Here is a 14,345-nt window from a genome sequence, read left to right as displayed (position 1 = left end):
CATTTCAAGCGTCTCTTTCTCACACAAATCTGTCTAGTTTCAAATCGAGAGGGGAAAAATATCTATAAACTATTTAAAAGTGTTTTGCAACTCACCTGGGGCTGCTTGGCAACCCGAAGGTTCCCAGTTCGATCCCTCGAGTTACTGTCGAAGTATCCTTGAGCAAGACGCTGAATCCCTAATTGCTCCCACTGAGCAGGTTGGTGCCTTGCATGGTTTCCTCTGCCATCGGTGTATGAATGTGTGTATGAATGTGTGTATGAATGTGTGTATGAATGTGTGTATGAATGTGTGTATGAATGTGTGTATGAATGTGTGTATGAATGTGTGTATGAATGTGTGTGTGAGTGGGCAAGTGCCTTGGACAAAGGCACTATATAAATGCTCCATTTACCAGAGAAGGCCAAATAGCAATTCACCATAAATCTGTATGCATTTAAGCCACAAGGACACATCTGATTAAGTTAAAATTGAATGATGGCTTGTATGTAGCTGAGTTGAAGTGACATCCATTTTATTATTTCCCAGAATGTACTGTAAATATAAACTCCAGGACAGAGATGTGGAAAGAAAGAAAGAAAGAAAAAAGAAAGAAAGAAATAAAGAGAAAAAAGAAAGAAAGAAATAAAGAGAGAGAGAGAGAGAGAGATAGAGAGAGAGAGAGAGAGAGAGAATTGTAGATCGGCTGTTTTCAGTGTGCAACACTGGCTTGCAAGTCTCAATATTAGGTCACCCTAGACCTAGAGGATTGAAAGGGGGATTGAGATGAGTAGCATCTTCATCTGGAAGAGCCTCTGGTGGGAGTTTCATGTTCCACTGGACTCAAGTAGATTGAGAACTGGAGAAGGAAAGAGGGGGGAGGGGGGATCTTTCAGGCAACCAAATGAATCTCAATGGTACGGTCGTCTTACACACTCTCACTCACTTCATTATTTTGTCTGTAACAGTTCCACTAGGTCACCCTCTGTCTTTCTCCTCCATGAGTCTCTCCTTCCAATACCCTCATTTGTTTCAACTCTTGCTCTTTTGAATAAACACAGAAGCCCCCAACTATCCTGAGTTTCAAATTTGTATGTTTTTTTTTCTTGTAAATTAAAACCCTACTTCATACAAATGTGTCGCACAAAAGTAGTGAAAATAGCAGATCTACAAGCACACAACACCTCTAGATGTAAGGCATTTTGTGCTTGTAGATCAGATATGTTCACTATTTTATTCGTTTTTCAAATAATAACAAAAAAAGGAAGGTTTTGGACATACACGTTTCCACCTGACAACGACGCTATGTAAATCTTCTTGTCCTTCCAGCACCTTTCCCATTGGACTCAGTCATACTGACACTGTGTGTCCCCAGGCGGTCCTTATCCTGTGCAAACTCATCTACTGCAGGAGATATATCCTGCATTAGCACTGCAGCCATGCACCCATTCATTCTCAATATTGTAAAATAGAACGGTTCATTTAACACAAAACTAGTCTCTTAATCATGTTAGCCAAGCCCTGAATGCTCTTCACTGTAACCTTGACTGGGAAGTCATGACAAAACCACATCTTTCCATGGCACATTGAAGGTATCCATTGTGTAATATAATAATATTCCACTGCTACACTATGCATGAGGGCTTTTGGTTAGAATTAAAAATGTGTGTGAATCGTATTGCTAATTGCTGTTTTAAGAGCAATACTACAAAGAAGGCAGCAGTATATCAGGATTTTAAACAGAAATTTAAAGCACTCACATTTGCCTTGTTATAGCCACGATAAACCACAGCCTCTTGTGTATTATTATTATTAAAGTCAAGTATTATTGTGACTCAACTGGTTTGGATGATGCGCAAATCTCTATTTAACCAGATTGCTCCTATTTTATACTTGATGTGTCTTGAGATCTTGTGAAAAATTATAGCCCTCTGTCCCACTTTTTTTTGAGCTTGTAGATCTTAGAAAAATTCGAAACATTTGAAACATTTTTGAAACATTTTAACACCACAAATCTTGGTCCCTGGCACAAAATCTTTTGGGATAGGGTTCTGCGGCAAAGTAAACATTGATTTAGGGGTCATTGTCATGAAAAGGTTTGTGAAGTGTGAACCACTGCTCTGTTCTACCCCCTCAGACCATCAAGCCGTCGGACATCGCTACGGTGCGCACGCTGGGCCGTCCGCCCCACCTCATCATGCGGATCATGGACTGCGTGCTGCTGCTCTTCCAGAGGAGGCTGAACCCGGTGAAGAGCGACCCGGAGAAGAACTGCACCACGCCTTCCTGGCAGGAGTCCCTCAAACTCATGACTGCTGGAAACTTCCTGGGAAGTCTGCAGGTACGCCGATATGAAATATTAAATTGGGAGTAAATGCAGTGGAAATGGAAAGACATGCGCTACAGCAGAGCCCCTCAGGCTCAGAACCGCTCACGGCTGCCTCCTGTTTACCCTAAGGGTGTTCTTAACCCTTTGAACCCAAGCAATCCCTATTTTGGTGCAAACATTCTGGGAAAATAGCAGATCTACTGTACCAGCTCACAAATGAGCTTGTAGATTGTCTATTTCCTTGGCACAAAAGTAAAGAAAAGAAGGAGCTCCGGTCATTGAAGTGCATCGAGTTTAAAGTTATACCATGTAACTTTTTTTATAAAACAAATCTTAAAATTGTCCTAACTGTTAAATCGCTAAAGTTTTAGAACACCCACTCCGTTATTTTCAGCTTCTGAAGCCTTCTCTTTATATGTTTTCTTCTTAGCAGTGACAGGGGCGGGATTTCCCGGCAAAATGGCGTAATCTGCATCATCGTTGTGTATACGTTGGCCAATCACATCGCAGATCATACACACATGATACACTACCGGCCAATAACCGACTCTTCAGGAAGTAGCTTCCCTCAGCAACCAGTGTTTACGATGGTGAAGGATTCTTAACATCTTATTCCCCAAATCCTGCTCAGAAAATTACGTTCTACCACTCCATGGATTCGTATCGGTTGCGGTGGTTTGCGGCGCCGCTCCGGTGGTCCGCGGCGGTGGTCCGCGGCGACTCCGGGCGAAAAACGGGCGAAAAAAGCAATACCGCGACTGACCACTAGTTTAGCAACTTACACAGTATAGCTTTAAGTGGTTAATATGTGTGTGTCTAAATAATACAAAATGAAAAACTGTAATAAGGCGTCAAGGCTTAATCTTACAGTATGTAGCTTGACACAAACTTTAGCTTATCTTAAGTGTTTTAATCTTTTAAACTGAAGATATCAGTGACTTAATTGGTAGACAGACGGCATTAGTGAAGCATGTTTGTGTGGTATTAGTTATAGGCCTTCCCTAGTTTAGATTTTCTTTTTTTAAATAGAATAAAAAGTTGGCCACCAACTCGTTACATACTGTACATCGAGTAAAAAAAAAAAGATTATTTCTCCAGGGGTCAAGTGCACAAAGTTTTCAAATTTTCCCTTCCTTTTCATCACGTCTAATTGTCTCTCAAGCTCGCCATCCCTCACTGGTATAGCTCTCTCTCTCTCCCTCTCTCTGTAATCTATCACTACACAGAAAAGTCTTCAGTGTTCCATCTGAACACTACTGTGGCTCCATCGTTATCTCCCTGTCTCCTTCCCCACACCACTCTCCTCCCCCCCTCGTCCATTATCTCCTCTTGCGTCAGGATTTCTGTCACCTGTCTATCTCCTCCATTCTCTCACTTCTAACCCCTCTACTGCTCCTTTACCATCTTATCTCTCTCTCTCTCTCTCTCTCTCTCTCTCTCTCTCTCTCTCTCTCTCTGGTGGCTTGATCTAGTCTTCTGGATTGCAGGTGTGGTGGATATAAGTCATTTATAGAAGCACTGATTTATTTCAACCCCCCCCCCCGCCCCCCAATCTGCCTCACCATCTCCCCATCCCCTCTCCATCCCTCCCACTTTTTGTACCCTTTACTCTCTCTCTCTCTCTCTCTCTCTCTCTCTCTCTCTCTCTCTCTCTCTCTCTCCCCACCCTCACAGCAATTCCCCAAAGACACCATTAACGAGGAGGTGGTGGAGCTGCTGATGCCCTACTTTGACATGCCAGATTACAACATAGAGACGGCCAAGCGGGTCTGTGGCAACGTAGCTGGACTGGCCTCCTGGACCAAAGCAATGGCTTCCTTCTTCTCTATTAACAAGGAGGTGCTACCCTTAAAGGTAGAGTGAGCTGTGAATTGTATTTTTGCACATTAGACTTCTTTGAATATAGGTCACATCCTCCTGTATGCTTATAGGATGGCTATGTCGGTCCGCCTGTCTCTGTTCTTCCATCCATCCATCTCTCTAACACTTTACTCCTGGAAAGATCTCGAAAACCAATGGGTGCATTAACTCATAAAAGGCACCGCTCACTTCACACTTTTTTCCTCCAGCTGACAACGCAAGGTGATCTTCTAAAAATGCTCAGAGCCTTTTCCAGCATAGCATAAATACATCGAAAACAATTGAAAACATACGCTGCGCTAAGCAAAGAAATGCCTTGGTGGACACATCAGTCCCTGTTCTTCCTCAGTGCTAATTTGACACCTAGAATATTTATGTGTTGGAGGTTGTTTTCCAAGAGGCACACTGTGTTCAGTACAGTATTTATTGGTACACTCTTAGCTGTCCATCTGTACGACGATCATGCACGCACACACGCACGCACGCACGCACGCTCGCACGCACGCACGCACGCACGCACGCACGCACGCACGCACGCACACACTACACAGTCTGTCAATTCAACAGTACCTCTGGTACTTGTTATAAAAGCACAGAGGTTGGAGGAGTCATTCCCCATGCAGCACAGTGTGTCTCATACAGTTAGGGAAATTGTTTATTCATAATAACATTTTGACAGCGGCAGGCAACTTTTCCTGGTAAAAAGAATTACCCTCAAAATAAATAAAAACACAACAGGGTATGATAATAGCGACCTGTTGCTGCTCTGCAGCTTTCCATACCGACCTTAATTCAAAATAATAAAGTGCCTTAAAAGGACTGATCCGTGAGTGCTGGTGTTCTCTTTTCAATGATAATAGCGAGGCATTAGGAGTGCCGTTTGTGAACATTGCAATGAGGTGCTATGATTGGCATAGCAACATCAACTGAGTAGTGATATGCACAGGCTATATCCTGAGCAATGTCTGAATGAATTTTGTGTATTTTAACTCTGGGAGTTAAATTAACAACTGGACAAATAGAACCAAATGGACGTTGCGGGTCCATTTGGTTCTATTTCTACAATCCCAGACTTAAAGTAACGCTCAAGATTTTACAGCGTAGGAAAGATATTACATTACTGCTTTTCAGTGCTTTTTTAATTAAGCTCAAATAATTTCCATTTCCTCTCTTGTGTTTTCCGGAGTATATACTGCATATTTATTGATTTATTTCAAATTGTTTCTCATGTTTCATTACCCCCGCTCTCCTTTGACCTCTTTATTTCAACCTCCCTCCGCCTCTTTTTCTCCCTAACCACCTATTCTGGGGGAACATTCGCCAGAAATAGCAGATCTACAAGCTCACAACGTGTCACGTTCTGAGCTTGTAGATCTTCTTTCGCTGTCAAAATGTCAAAGGGATTAGGAAACAGAGCAGACGAAAAAATACAGTAGCGACTCAGGTCCGTTTTCTGTCTCGTTTTGTGTTGCTCTCTCTCCTCTGCTGTCCTGTTTCTCTGGGAAAGCTCCCTGACGCTCTTCTGACCTTTTCCCTCAACATGGAACACAAACCGGCACATCAATTTTCTCCAGTTTACAGCTCAGCAGTGTCTCTCCCTTCAACGAGAGGGGGAGAGAGAGAGAGAGAGAGAGAGAGAGAGAGAGAGAGAGAGAGAGAGAGAGAGAGAGAGAGAGAGAGAGGCTGACGGGGAGTCTCCTCTCAGCTAACATATTTAATACTTCATGAATACTCCAACGCACACACTAAGCTGCTCATTTTAAATCTGTTTAAACCTCCCAAAATGCTTCCTCCATAGCTTGACCCAGAACACCCTCCCCTGCTCCACTCCTCCCTGTCTCTAAATATGTTTTTCCTCTTTTCTTTTCTCAAAACCATTCCCTCCCATGACAGTTTTCTCAGAAGCTGTTATTCTCCCCATCATAGTGTATGTGCCCAGGTAGCTCAGTCAGTAGAGGGGTGCGACGTTGGTGTAGTGGTTAGTGCATATGCCCTTCATGCGGAAGGTGAGTGGTATTAAACCCTGCCTAGGCCGACGTCAGCAAGGGGGAGAAGAAGACGACAGCCAGCCCCATGGCCTCCCATAAGTAACAAGAAATCTTCTGAAATAAAATGTCACCAACCAAATGTCGCCAACCAATCATCAAGGACGATGATAAACAAAAGAAGAAGAAGTCAGTATAGCACTTCTACAGGGTTCTGGATTCTGGATTGGCACTGCTGCACTGCCAACTACAGTAACTCAATGTATGTAGCATGGTTTGAGTTACTATAGGGTGATCAAATATTCAGCCCCTCAACCCGGGATCCTTAAATGCGCATATACATACTGTATACATATACATACAGGCTGATTTACAGCCTCAGCATTGAATTCAGACCCGCCATAGTTTATTTTTTTCATGTTTTCTGATTGGTTTGGCGAGCATGTTTAGATGAAAAGAACATGACGAACGTTTATGCAAACACTGAAAACAACTGTTATTAATACAATTCTGGTGAAAACCGGGATAATTTTGTAGTGCATGTTGAAAACCGGGACATAATTTATTAGTATTTTCGAGATATTTGTTAATAAGACTGGGAGCTGATGGTACTGTAGGTGTTGGCGCTTCACTTCAGCAGTACATCTCTCAAGTGGTCAAGTGGAGAGAAACCCATGAATTATTCCATGTACGCAAGAGTAAAAAGAAGGGAAAAAAATCTTCCTTCTCTTCTGCACTATCTCGGACTCATTACTATATTTTACACGCATGGCAGAATCATCTTGCTAGTAACACCCATCTCTCTCTTCTCTCTCTCTCTCTCTCACATCATTTAACCATCCACCTTTGGTGTGATAAAGAGGTGAAGCTCAAAGCTCTCCCTTTCCCTTTTGTCTTCCCCTCAGGCTAACCTGGCTGTGCAGCAGAACCGCCTGGCTATAGCCAACTTTGACTTGCAGACTGCCCAGGCTGAGCTGGATGCCAAACAGGCAGAGCTGGATGTGGTTCAAGCGGAGTATGAGCAGGCCATGATGGAGAAACAGGTTAACATCCAGTTCAGTATTATACTCTCTGTCTGTCAGAGTGTCAATTGTATTTGAATCATGTGTTCACGCTCAAAATGCACTTAGCTGTAGGCAAAGGCCTGTGAAACGGCGTTTAGATTGTATGATGTTGAAGCTGTCCTTTAAAGCCATTCATTTTAACCAGGGCACAGTCCTTCAAACTGCCTCTTCTCAGTAAACACTTACTTATTCAACATATTTTACTTCTGCTACTGTTATTCAGGCACCGGTGCTGTTCAATGTTTTATGCTCAATTTGAGCTTCTGAAAGTTAGAATTGCAAGCACGTATAATTTTCCTATTTATCTTTTACTGCCAACATTTGGCTTTCTGGGGATTATCTGGAAATTGTATGTATTATGTAAAGTGCTTCTGCGTGAGCACAGATAAACTGTCTTTCAGGTGGGATTATCCACCTGGTCTCGTTGATATTCAAAACATGTCATCATGCACTTTTAACATCACCAAAACAAAATGCCAAATGTTATGTAAAATTCAAAATTAAATATTATTAATAATAGTCTCTAAAGATTCTAAGCATGTTAATTGTTGTTGTAGATCCAAATAAAAGTATTCAAATGTGTGTGTGTGTGTGTGTGTGTGTGTGTGTGTGTGTGTGTGTGTGTGTGTGTGTGTGTGTGTGTGTGTGTGTGTGTGTGCGTGCGTGCGTGCGTGCGTGCGTGCGTGCGTGCGTGCGTGCGTGCGTGCGTGCGCGTGTGCTTGTGCTTGTTTTCACCCTTCAGTACTCCCTGTTCTATGAATGACACCATACAAATAGAACAGTGTGTGTGCATCAATGTTTTCTGATTAGTAAATGGAACCATCTGTATGATCACAGTCAAAATAGTCTCCTAGCATAATTCTGTGATTAAGAAACAATGCTGTCCATCTCCAGGGGCTACAGCCATGTTATTGTTGTTCACCAGCATTCAGGGCTTTAGTCATCAGATGACTTTGATCAGCTCCTTAAAGGACAACTTTGTTTTTTTACAATGAAGGGTTCATGTTTTAGATTGTAATTAGAGAAAAGAAAAGATGGGTGTTAAAATGTTTTCATTTACTGCTTTCTATTGTTTTAGCGATTTTTGTATTTTGATTTCAGTGGGTGGTGGCATGCGTACAAGTGGCTAAAATGTATTTTTAGACACAATAAGCCGGCAATTACTTTGTTACTATTTACACGAGCCTCCATAAGTCACATTTGCCCATGAAAGATTGCGGTACATCTTGGGAATGGGCTTATTGTGTCAAAAAATACATATTTAGCCACTTGCATGCAAGCCCCCAACCTGGGGGCATGCATCCAAATCGAAATTGTAAAAATCGTTAAACGATAGAAAGAAGTAAATGAATACATTTTAACACTCACCTTTTCTTTTCTCTAATGGTTATCTAAAACATGAACCCTTGTTGTAAAAAAAACAAAGTTGTCCTTTAAGGCTACACATGGGGGAAAACTAAGGAACCTGTGTTCCAATGGATTCAATGCAGTTGTTATTTTGTCACAAACTCTTAATACTTTTCATTGGTTCCATATTCATAAAACCTACAGAGAGTCTTTCACTTTTACTTGCAATATCTTTTTAATTGCGAAAATAGCAGATCGACAAGCTCACAACGACGCGCATTGTGAGCTTGTCGGTCGACAATTCTCCACTGCTTTTCGTCTATTGTACAGACAAAGTAGGCAAGGGCATTCACCTATGAAAAAAAAAAAACATTAAAAGAGGAGAGGTTTCTGGCCGACGGTGATGATATTAACAAATATACCGAAAACAGGGTGGGTTGTTCAGAGGAATGGATGACTGGACATGCTTAGAGACACTTACTGTACAGCTGACTGGGTTGTGTGCTCTTTCTCAGACCCTGTTGGAGGATGCTGAGCGCTGTAGACACAAGATGCAGACAGCGTCCAGTCTGATCAGTGGTCTGGCTGGAGAGAAGGAGAGGTGGACAGAGCAGAGCAAAGAGTTTGCTGCACAGACCAAACGGCTCGTTGGTGAGTCCTAGTACTGGGTTCAGGGCACTTTCTGTTTCAGTCAACCCAATAATCTTTATTTATTTCAACTTTTGAAGTAGTTAATGCAACAGGTTGTTAAGATTTTCTTCATCCTTTTTTCAGTAGTGTAAAGTAAGTGTAAAGTAAGTGTAAAGTACATTTACTTAAGTAATGTACTTAATATTTTGAGGTATTCTCTTTACTTTACTGGAGTATTTCCAATTTCAGTACTCTACTCCACTACAACTCAGAGCCAAATATTATACTTTTACTCCACTACAATTATTTGTAAACTGTAGTTTCTAGTTACTTTACGCATACATCAATCACTTCATATGTACATTTGTACATTTCGGCCATTTTAAAGCTCACAATGCATTGCAATCGCATTGTGAGCTTGTAGATCTGCTATTTGCAAAACACTTTTATACATTTTATACATTTGGAAACTTGTCTGCATGATGAGTACTTTCTACTTTTGGTACTTGTACATTTTGATAAAAAATACCTTTGTACTTTTACTGAAGTATTGATACTTATATATATATATATATATATATATATATATATATATATACTTTTATATAGTACTTTTTCCACCACTTTTTTTCTTTCTCCATGCCAGGTGATGTCCTTTTAGCCACGGCGTTCCTGTCCTATTCGGGCCCCTTCAACCAAGAGTTCCGTAACCTCCTGCTGAGCGACTGGCAGCGGGAGCTGAAGATGCGTCACATTCCTTTCGGCAACAACCTCAACCTGACCGATCTGCTCATTGACGCCCCCACTGTCAGCGAGTGGACCCTACAGGTCAGACTAAAAACATGTTAGCAGAGGAGATATATTATTATTATCTTCTTGATAGCGCTCTGTTGAGCAAAATGTTTTAGAATAACCTCTAAACTGTTTTTTCTTTTTCTTTTTCTTTTTTTTACAAGATAACCTATTAAAACGGAAAGCATCTTTGTTGTTTTAGATTTATTTTTTTTGCGTCGGGTATCACAAAATAGCAGATATACAGCTCAGTTCAGAGCTTGTACAGTACATCTGCAATTTTTTTACATTTTGAAAAATCTTGAAAGAACTACTGGTTTAGAAGGCATATCGGCTTCAGGTCTTGATGTGATAATATAAGACCTTTATGGATCCTGTGTGGGAAATTCGATTAAATTGGGGTCCCAGACATAAACTGTAATCAAAAGGGGTCCATGGCCTAATAATGCAAATCAAAATAGGGTCCTTGAAATTGAAAATTGTTGAGAATCGCTGGCCTACATTGCCTGTAATCACATGGAATGTAATAACATTCCTCTCTTTCACAGGGTCTCCCCAATGACGACCTGTCCATTCAGAATGGCATCATTGTCACCAAAGCTGCCCGCTTCCCTCTCCTCATCGACCCACAGAACCAAGGCAAAATCTGGATCAAGAACAAAGAGGCCAGGAGTGAACTGCAGGTTAGTTGTTTTGTTTAATTTGAATGGCTGAATAATGAAGCAATCTCTCTTTCATCATCATTACATAACATTGTCTAGAACAAGAAATACAGCTTTGGGCAACACTTTATTATTTTCTTTGCCTTTTCCTCCTTCGACTGCCTAGGAGACAGTATTCTTACTTTCTCATTTTCTACAATGGTCTCTTTCACCCACATGCTCAGCATGCTCAGGCAATAATTTAATGCATATTGTACAAATTTGCATTAATAGCGAGAGGTCACTGGCCTTGTTACGGGCAATTTCTTGCTGGGTGAATTGATTTTATTATCTAATATTTGGACTATTCCAGGAGGGCTTGCCTGGTTACCAATAAGACGATCTCAGAAGCAGTGCGTTTATATTCCTTTGGGCGGCATAGCTCAGGGGTAGAGAAACCGTTATTAGAGCACGAAGGGATCCCGAAGGGTTCCCAGTTCGAATCCGGGCTCCCCCTGAGTTAGTGTCGAAGAGTCCTTGGGCAAGACTCTGAACCCCAAATTGCTCCCGGTGAGTAGGTTGGTGCCTTGCATGGTTTCCTCCGCCACCGGTGTATGAATGTGTGCGTGAATGGGTGAATGTAATGCACAATCTCTGTAAAGCGCCTTGGATAAAAGCGCTATATAAATGCACCATTTACCATTTACCGGTACCTTTGTGACCGCATCAGGTTGTCATGTCTAAGCCCCTCTGAAAACACTGTGCAATGTGTGATGTCTTTTTTATTACACGGTTAAAGGGAGTAAAGACTCGTACCTGGTGGACAGTTCTTACTCTAGTTTCCTGCTACTGTAAACTATAAAACCAATTTTCTTCTGTAATTTTGAAATTAAGTTCCAAGCTACAATGGAGTATTGCAAAGTTTTATCTCATCTTCCTCACAAATCTCAGGATTATTAAGTGATTCATTATAATTTCCCTTTTCTTTTTTAATTAAACAGCATTTGTGTCTAGCTCATGGGTAATGGCTTATCTGAAGGATATAAACAAACAAGTTAAAAATGATTTATTTAAAAAACGAATAACTAATGAACTTGAGTTTGAACAAAATCAAGGTTGTCTTCACTTACTCCATGCTGTCTGCTTCATGGTTTGAGGAGCATTATCAGAAACTGTATTGTTACTTTTACAAAATGACTTATTTTGTAAAAATATATCAACGTGGCTCTTTTCCTGGTCCCAGATAACTTCATTGAACCACAAGTACTTCAGGAACCACCTTGAGGACAGCTTGTCTCTGGGTCGTCCCCTGTTGATTGAAGATGTAGGAGAGGAATTAGACCCTGCCCTGGACAACGTATTGGAGAAAAACTTCATCAAAACAGGCTCCACTTATAAGGTAAAGTAGCTGAATAACTCCTTGATACCTTTTATGCCTAAATATGTCAATGGAATCTTCTTTTTCACACTGCGAGCTATTTGGATCCCATTGTAAGGAACTTTGTTAACTCTTTTACCGCTTTGGACGTTCCCGTTCGCCCCATTTTTCCCGGCGGCGCGTTGCCAATAGTACGTTCTTTGGCTCGTTCTTTTGTACCTTGTTTTGATGTCTGTAAACTGATGAGGGGTCGCGCGGGTGTGTACAGTATAAGCATCTCCTGTAATCCTGCTTTGAAATCTCCACCTCACGTAAACATCAATAATGTCCAAATTCACTTCTTGGCTGCTAGCTGTCATTCTATTGCTCTGATGCGACTCTGCGCCCTGAATGTACGGAAGCTGCAGCGGCCCATTTCACAGTAATTCTTGCATGAGGCTGCCCTCTGCTGCTAGTATGGCCAAAGTACATGTCATTTAAAAATAATTAAATAAAAAAATATTTTAAAAAATTAATAGTTCTTTTTCTATAACGTCGCAAAGGTAGGCTGCTTTGCTGGCACCAGATCCAATAAAGAAATAATAACATCTGGCAGTAATACAGTTAAGATTGAGAAGTCTTCTTCTGTGACATTCTGAATGCGAAGGAACATAAAAGCTCCACCTTTTCTATTCACATTGTCCCTGAATATTTTATTTGGAAGTGAGGTACAAAATCCCAAGAGATTAAACATTAAAGTTTACGACTGTATTTGAAATTTGCGTTGCTTCACAACTCAACTTCAAAGTGCCGACATTATGTTCCTGACTGAAAATGGACCCTTCTGTTCTTTCCGTTTGTAAAATAAGTTTGCATCCCAAGGCCAGACTTCTACCACCAAAAGCATACTTCCAGTATCAGGATGAATGCAAAGTAGACATTGCAGAATCACCAACATTTGGGGGATTCGTATCCCATGAAAACCAGAGTATTTTGATAAAGTTGGATATTGTATTTAGTATAACATTATTTAGCATAAACACACACTCTAATTGAATTGTGATGGAAATGTGGTGCCTAAAGGCTGGAGCACAAGAACATAAAGTCAATGATTATTCGTTGAAATATCTATAGGACAATCAATTCAAAGAATTCAATGATCAATCATATGGGACTGTGGTAATCATGTTCATGAAGCCCACGAAAGTCCTTTTTCACTTGAACGACAGAGAGTTTGATTTCTCTGCTGATAAAAGGTTTGAAGCAGCGCAAACAACCTTTTCATTAAATGTGTGGAGTGTTCCAATGTTAGTTAAGAGTAACCGTTTCCTCCTAATTCAATTATTTTATTTCAGTGTCACACGCACGCACATGCACACATGCTTCTGGGCGCGCGCGTGCGCACACACACACACACAAACAAACAAACAAACACACACACACGCACGCACGCACGCACGCAGGCACGCACGCACGCACGCACGCACGCACGCACGCACGCACGCACGCACACGCACACACACACACACACACACACACACACACACACACACACACACACACACACACACAAACTGCACTTGAACACAAACTTCTATCCAGATGCATGCTGTTTCCTTGTGATGAAAGAAACAGAAATAAGTAAAACTGCCCGCACACGCACACTCACATGCACACGCACAGATGTGCACGATGTTGTATACAAATAGAATCATTCACCAGAGTGGTTGAGAGTTCTTAACTGGAGGCATTTTACTCGCGCTCATTAACGTGTCTTGAGTCCTGGTTTTCATCTGATGCCAATTAGTGAGCAGCAGACACAGCAGCTGGCCCCTGCAACTCAACACACACACACACTCATGCACGCACGCACGCACGCACGTACGCACGCACGCACGCACGCACGCACGCACGCACGCACGCACGGACGGACGGACACACACACACCATGGTGTTTGCCAGCAAGCATGTGTTAATGTACTTCAAGACACGTACAAAAATACTGATCTGCTAAGGCCCTCCGGCTGCCAAGAGAGAGGTGTCATTGAAGGCATCAACACCTCTCTCTCTCTCTCTCTCTCTCTCTCTCTCTCTCTCTCTCTCTCTCTCTCTCTCTCTTCAAAAAATAGCTAAAATAACAATCGCAATGTGAGCTTGTAGATCAGCTGTTTTTCCTATTGTTGAAGTTTCTTGAATTTATTTGAATTTGTTTTGAATATCTTTGAAAATCTTTGCCTACTGTATAATGACATGCCCAAATTAGGGACGCCAGCTGGTTGAAAGTGGTTATGTTGATGATGGCTGAAGGGAAAACCCACCAGATAGATAATTAGAAGCTATACTGCCGTGAGTAATGATATA

General features: G+C 41.5%; 1 protein-coding gene across 1 annotated transcript in view; it reads left to right on the top strand.

Annotated features, from left to right (window-relative positions):
* dnah5 (dynein, axonemal, heavy chain 5) overlaps nt 1-14,345 on the top strand; it is a gene marked incomplete at both ends in the record, with an annotated part of 181,417 nt that overhangs the window by 133,838 nt on the left and 33,234 nt on the right. The window contains 7 exon segments of the mRNA XM_080749007.1: nt 2,117-2,320; nt 3,983-4,162; nt 7,059-7,196; nt 9,080-9,215; nt 9,841-10,022; nt 10,535-10,669; nt 11,871-12,026. Of these exon segments, the coding sequence (XP_080605133.1) occupies nt 2,117-2,320; nt 3,983-4,162; nt 7,059-7,196; nt 9,080-9,215; nt 9,841-10,022; nt 10,535-10,669; nt 11,871-12,026 (1,131 nt within the window).

This window comes from Nannobrachium achirus (genome assembly GCF_963921795.1).
Source record: "Nannobrachium achirus genome assembly, chromosome: 2".
Taxonomy (NCBI): domain Eukaryota; kingdom Metazoa; phylum Chordata; class Actinopteri; order Myctophiformes; family Myctophidae; genus Nannobrachium; species Nannobrachium achirus.
The sequence above is the reverse complement of the archived record's forward strand: the minus strand, read 5'-3'. Positions and strand labels throughout refer to the sequence as shown.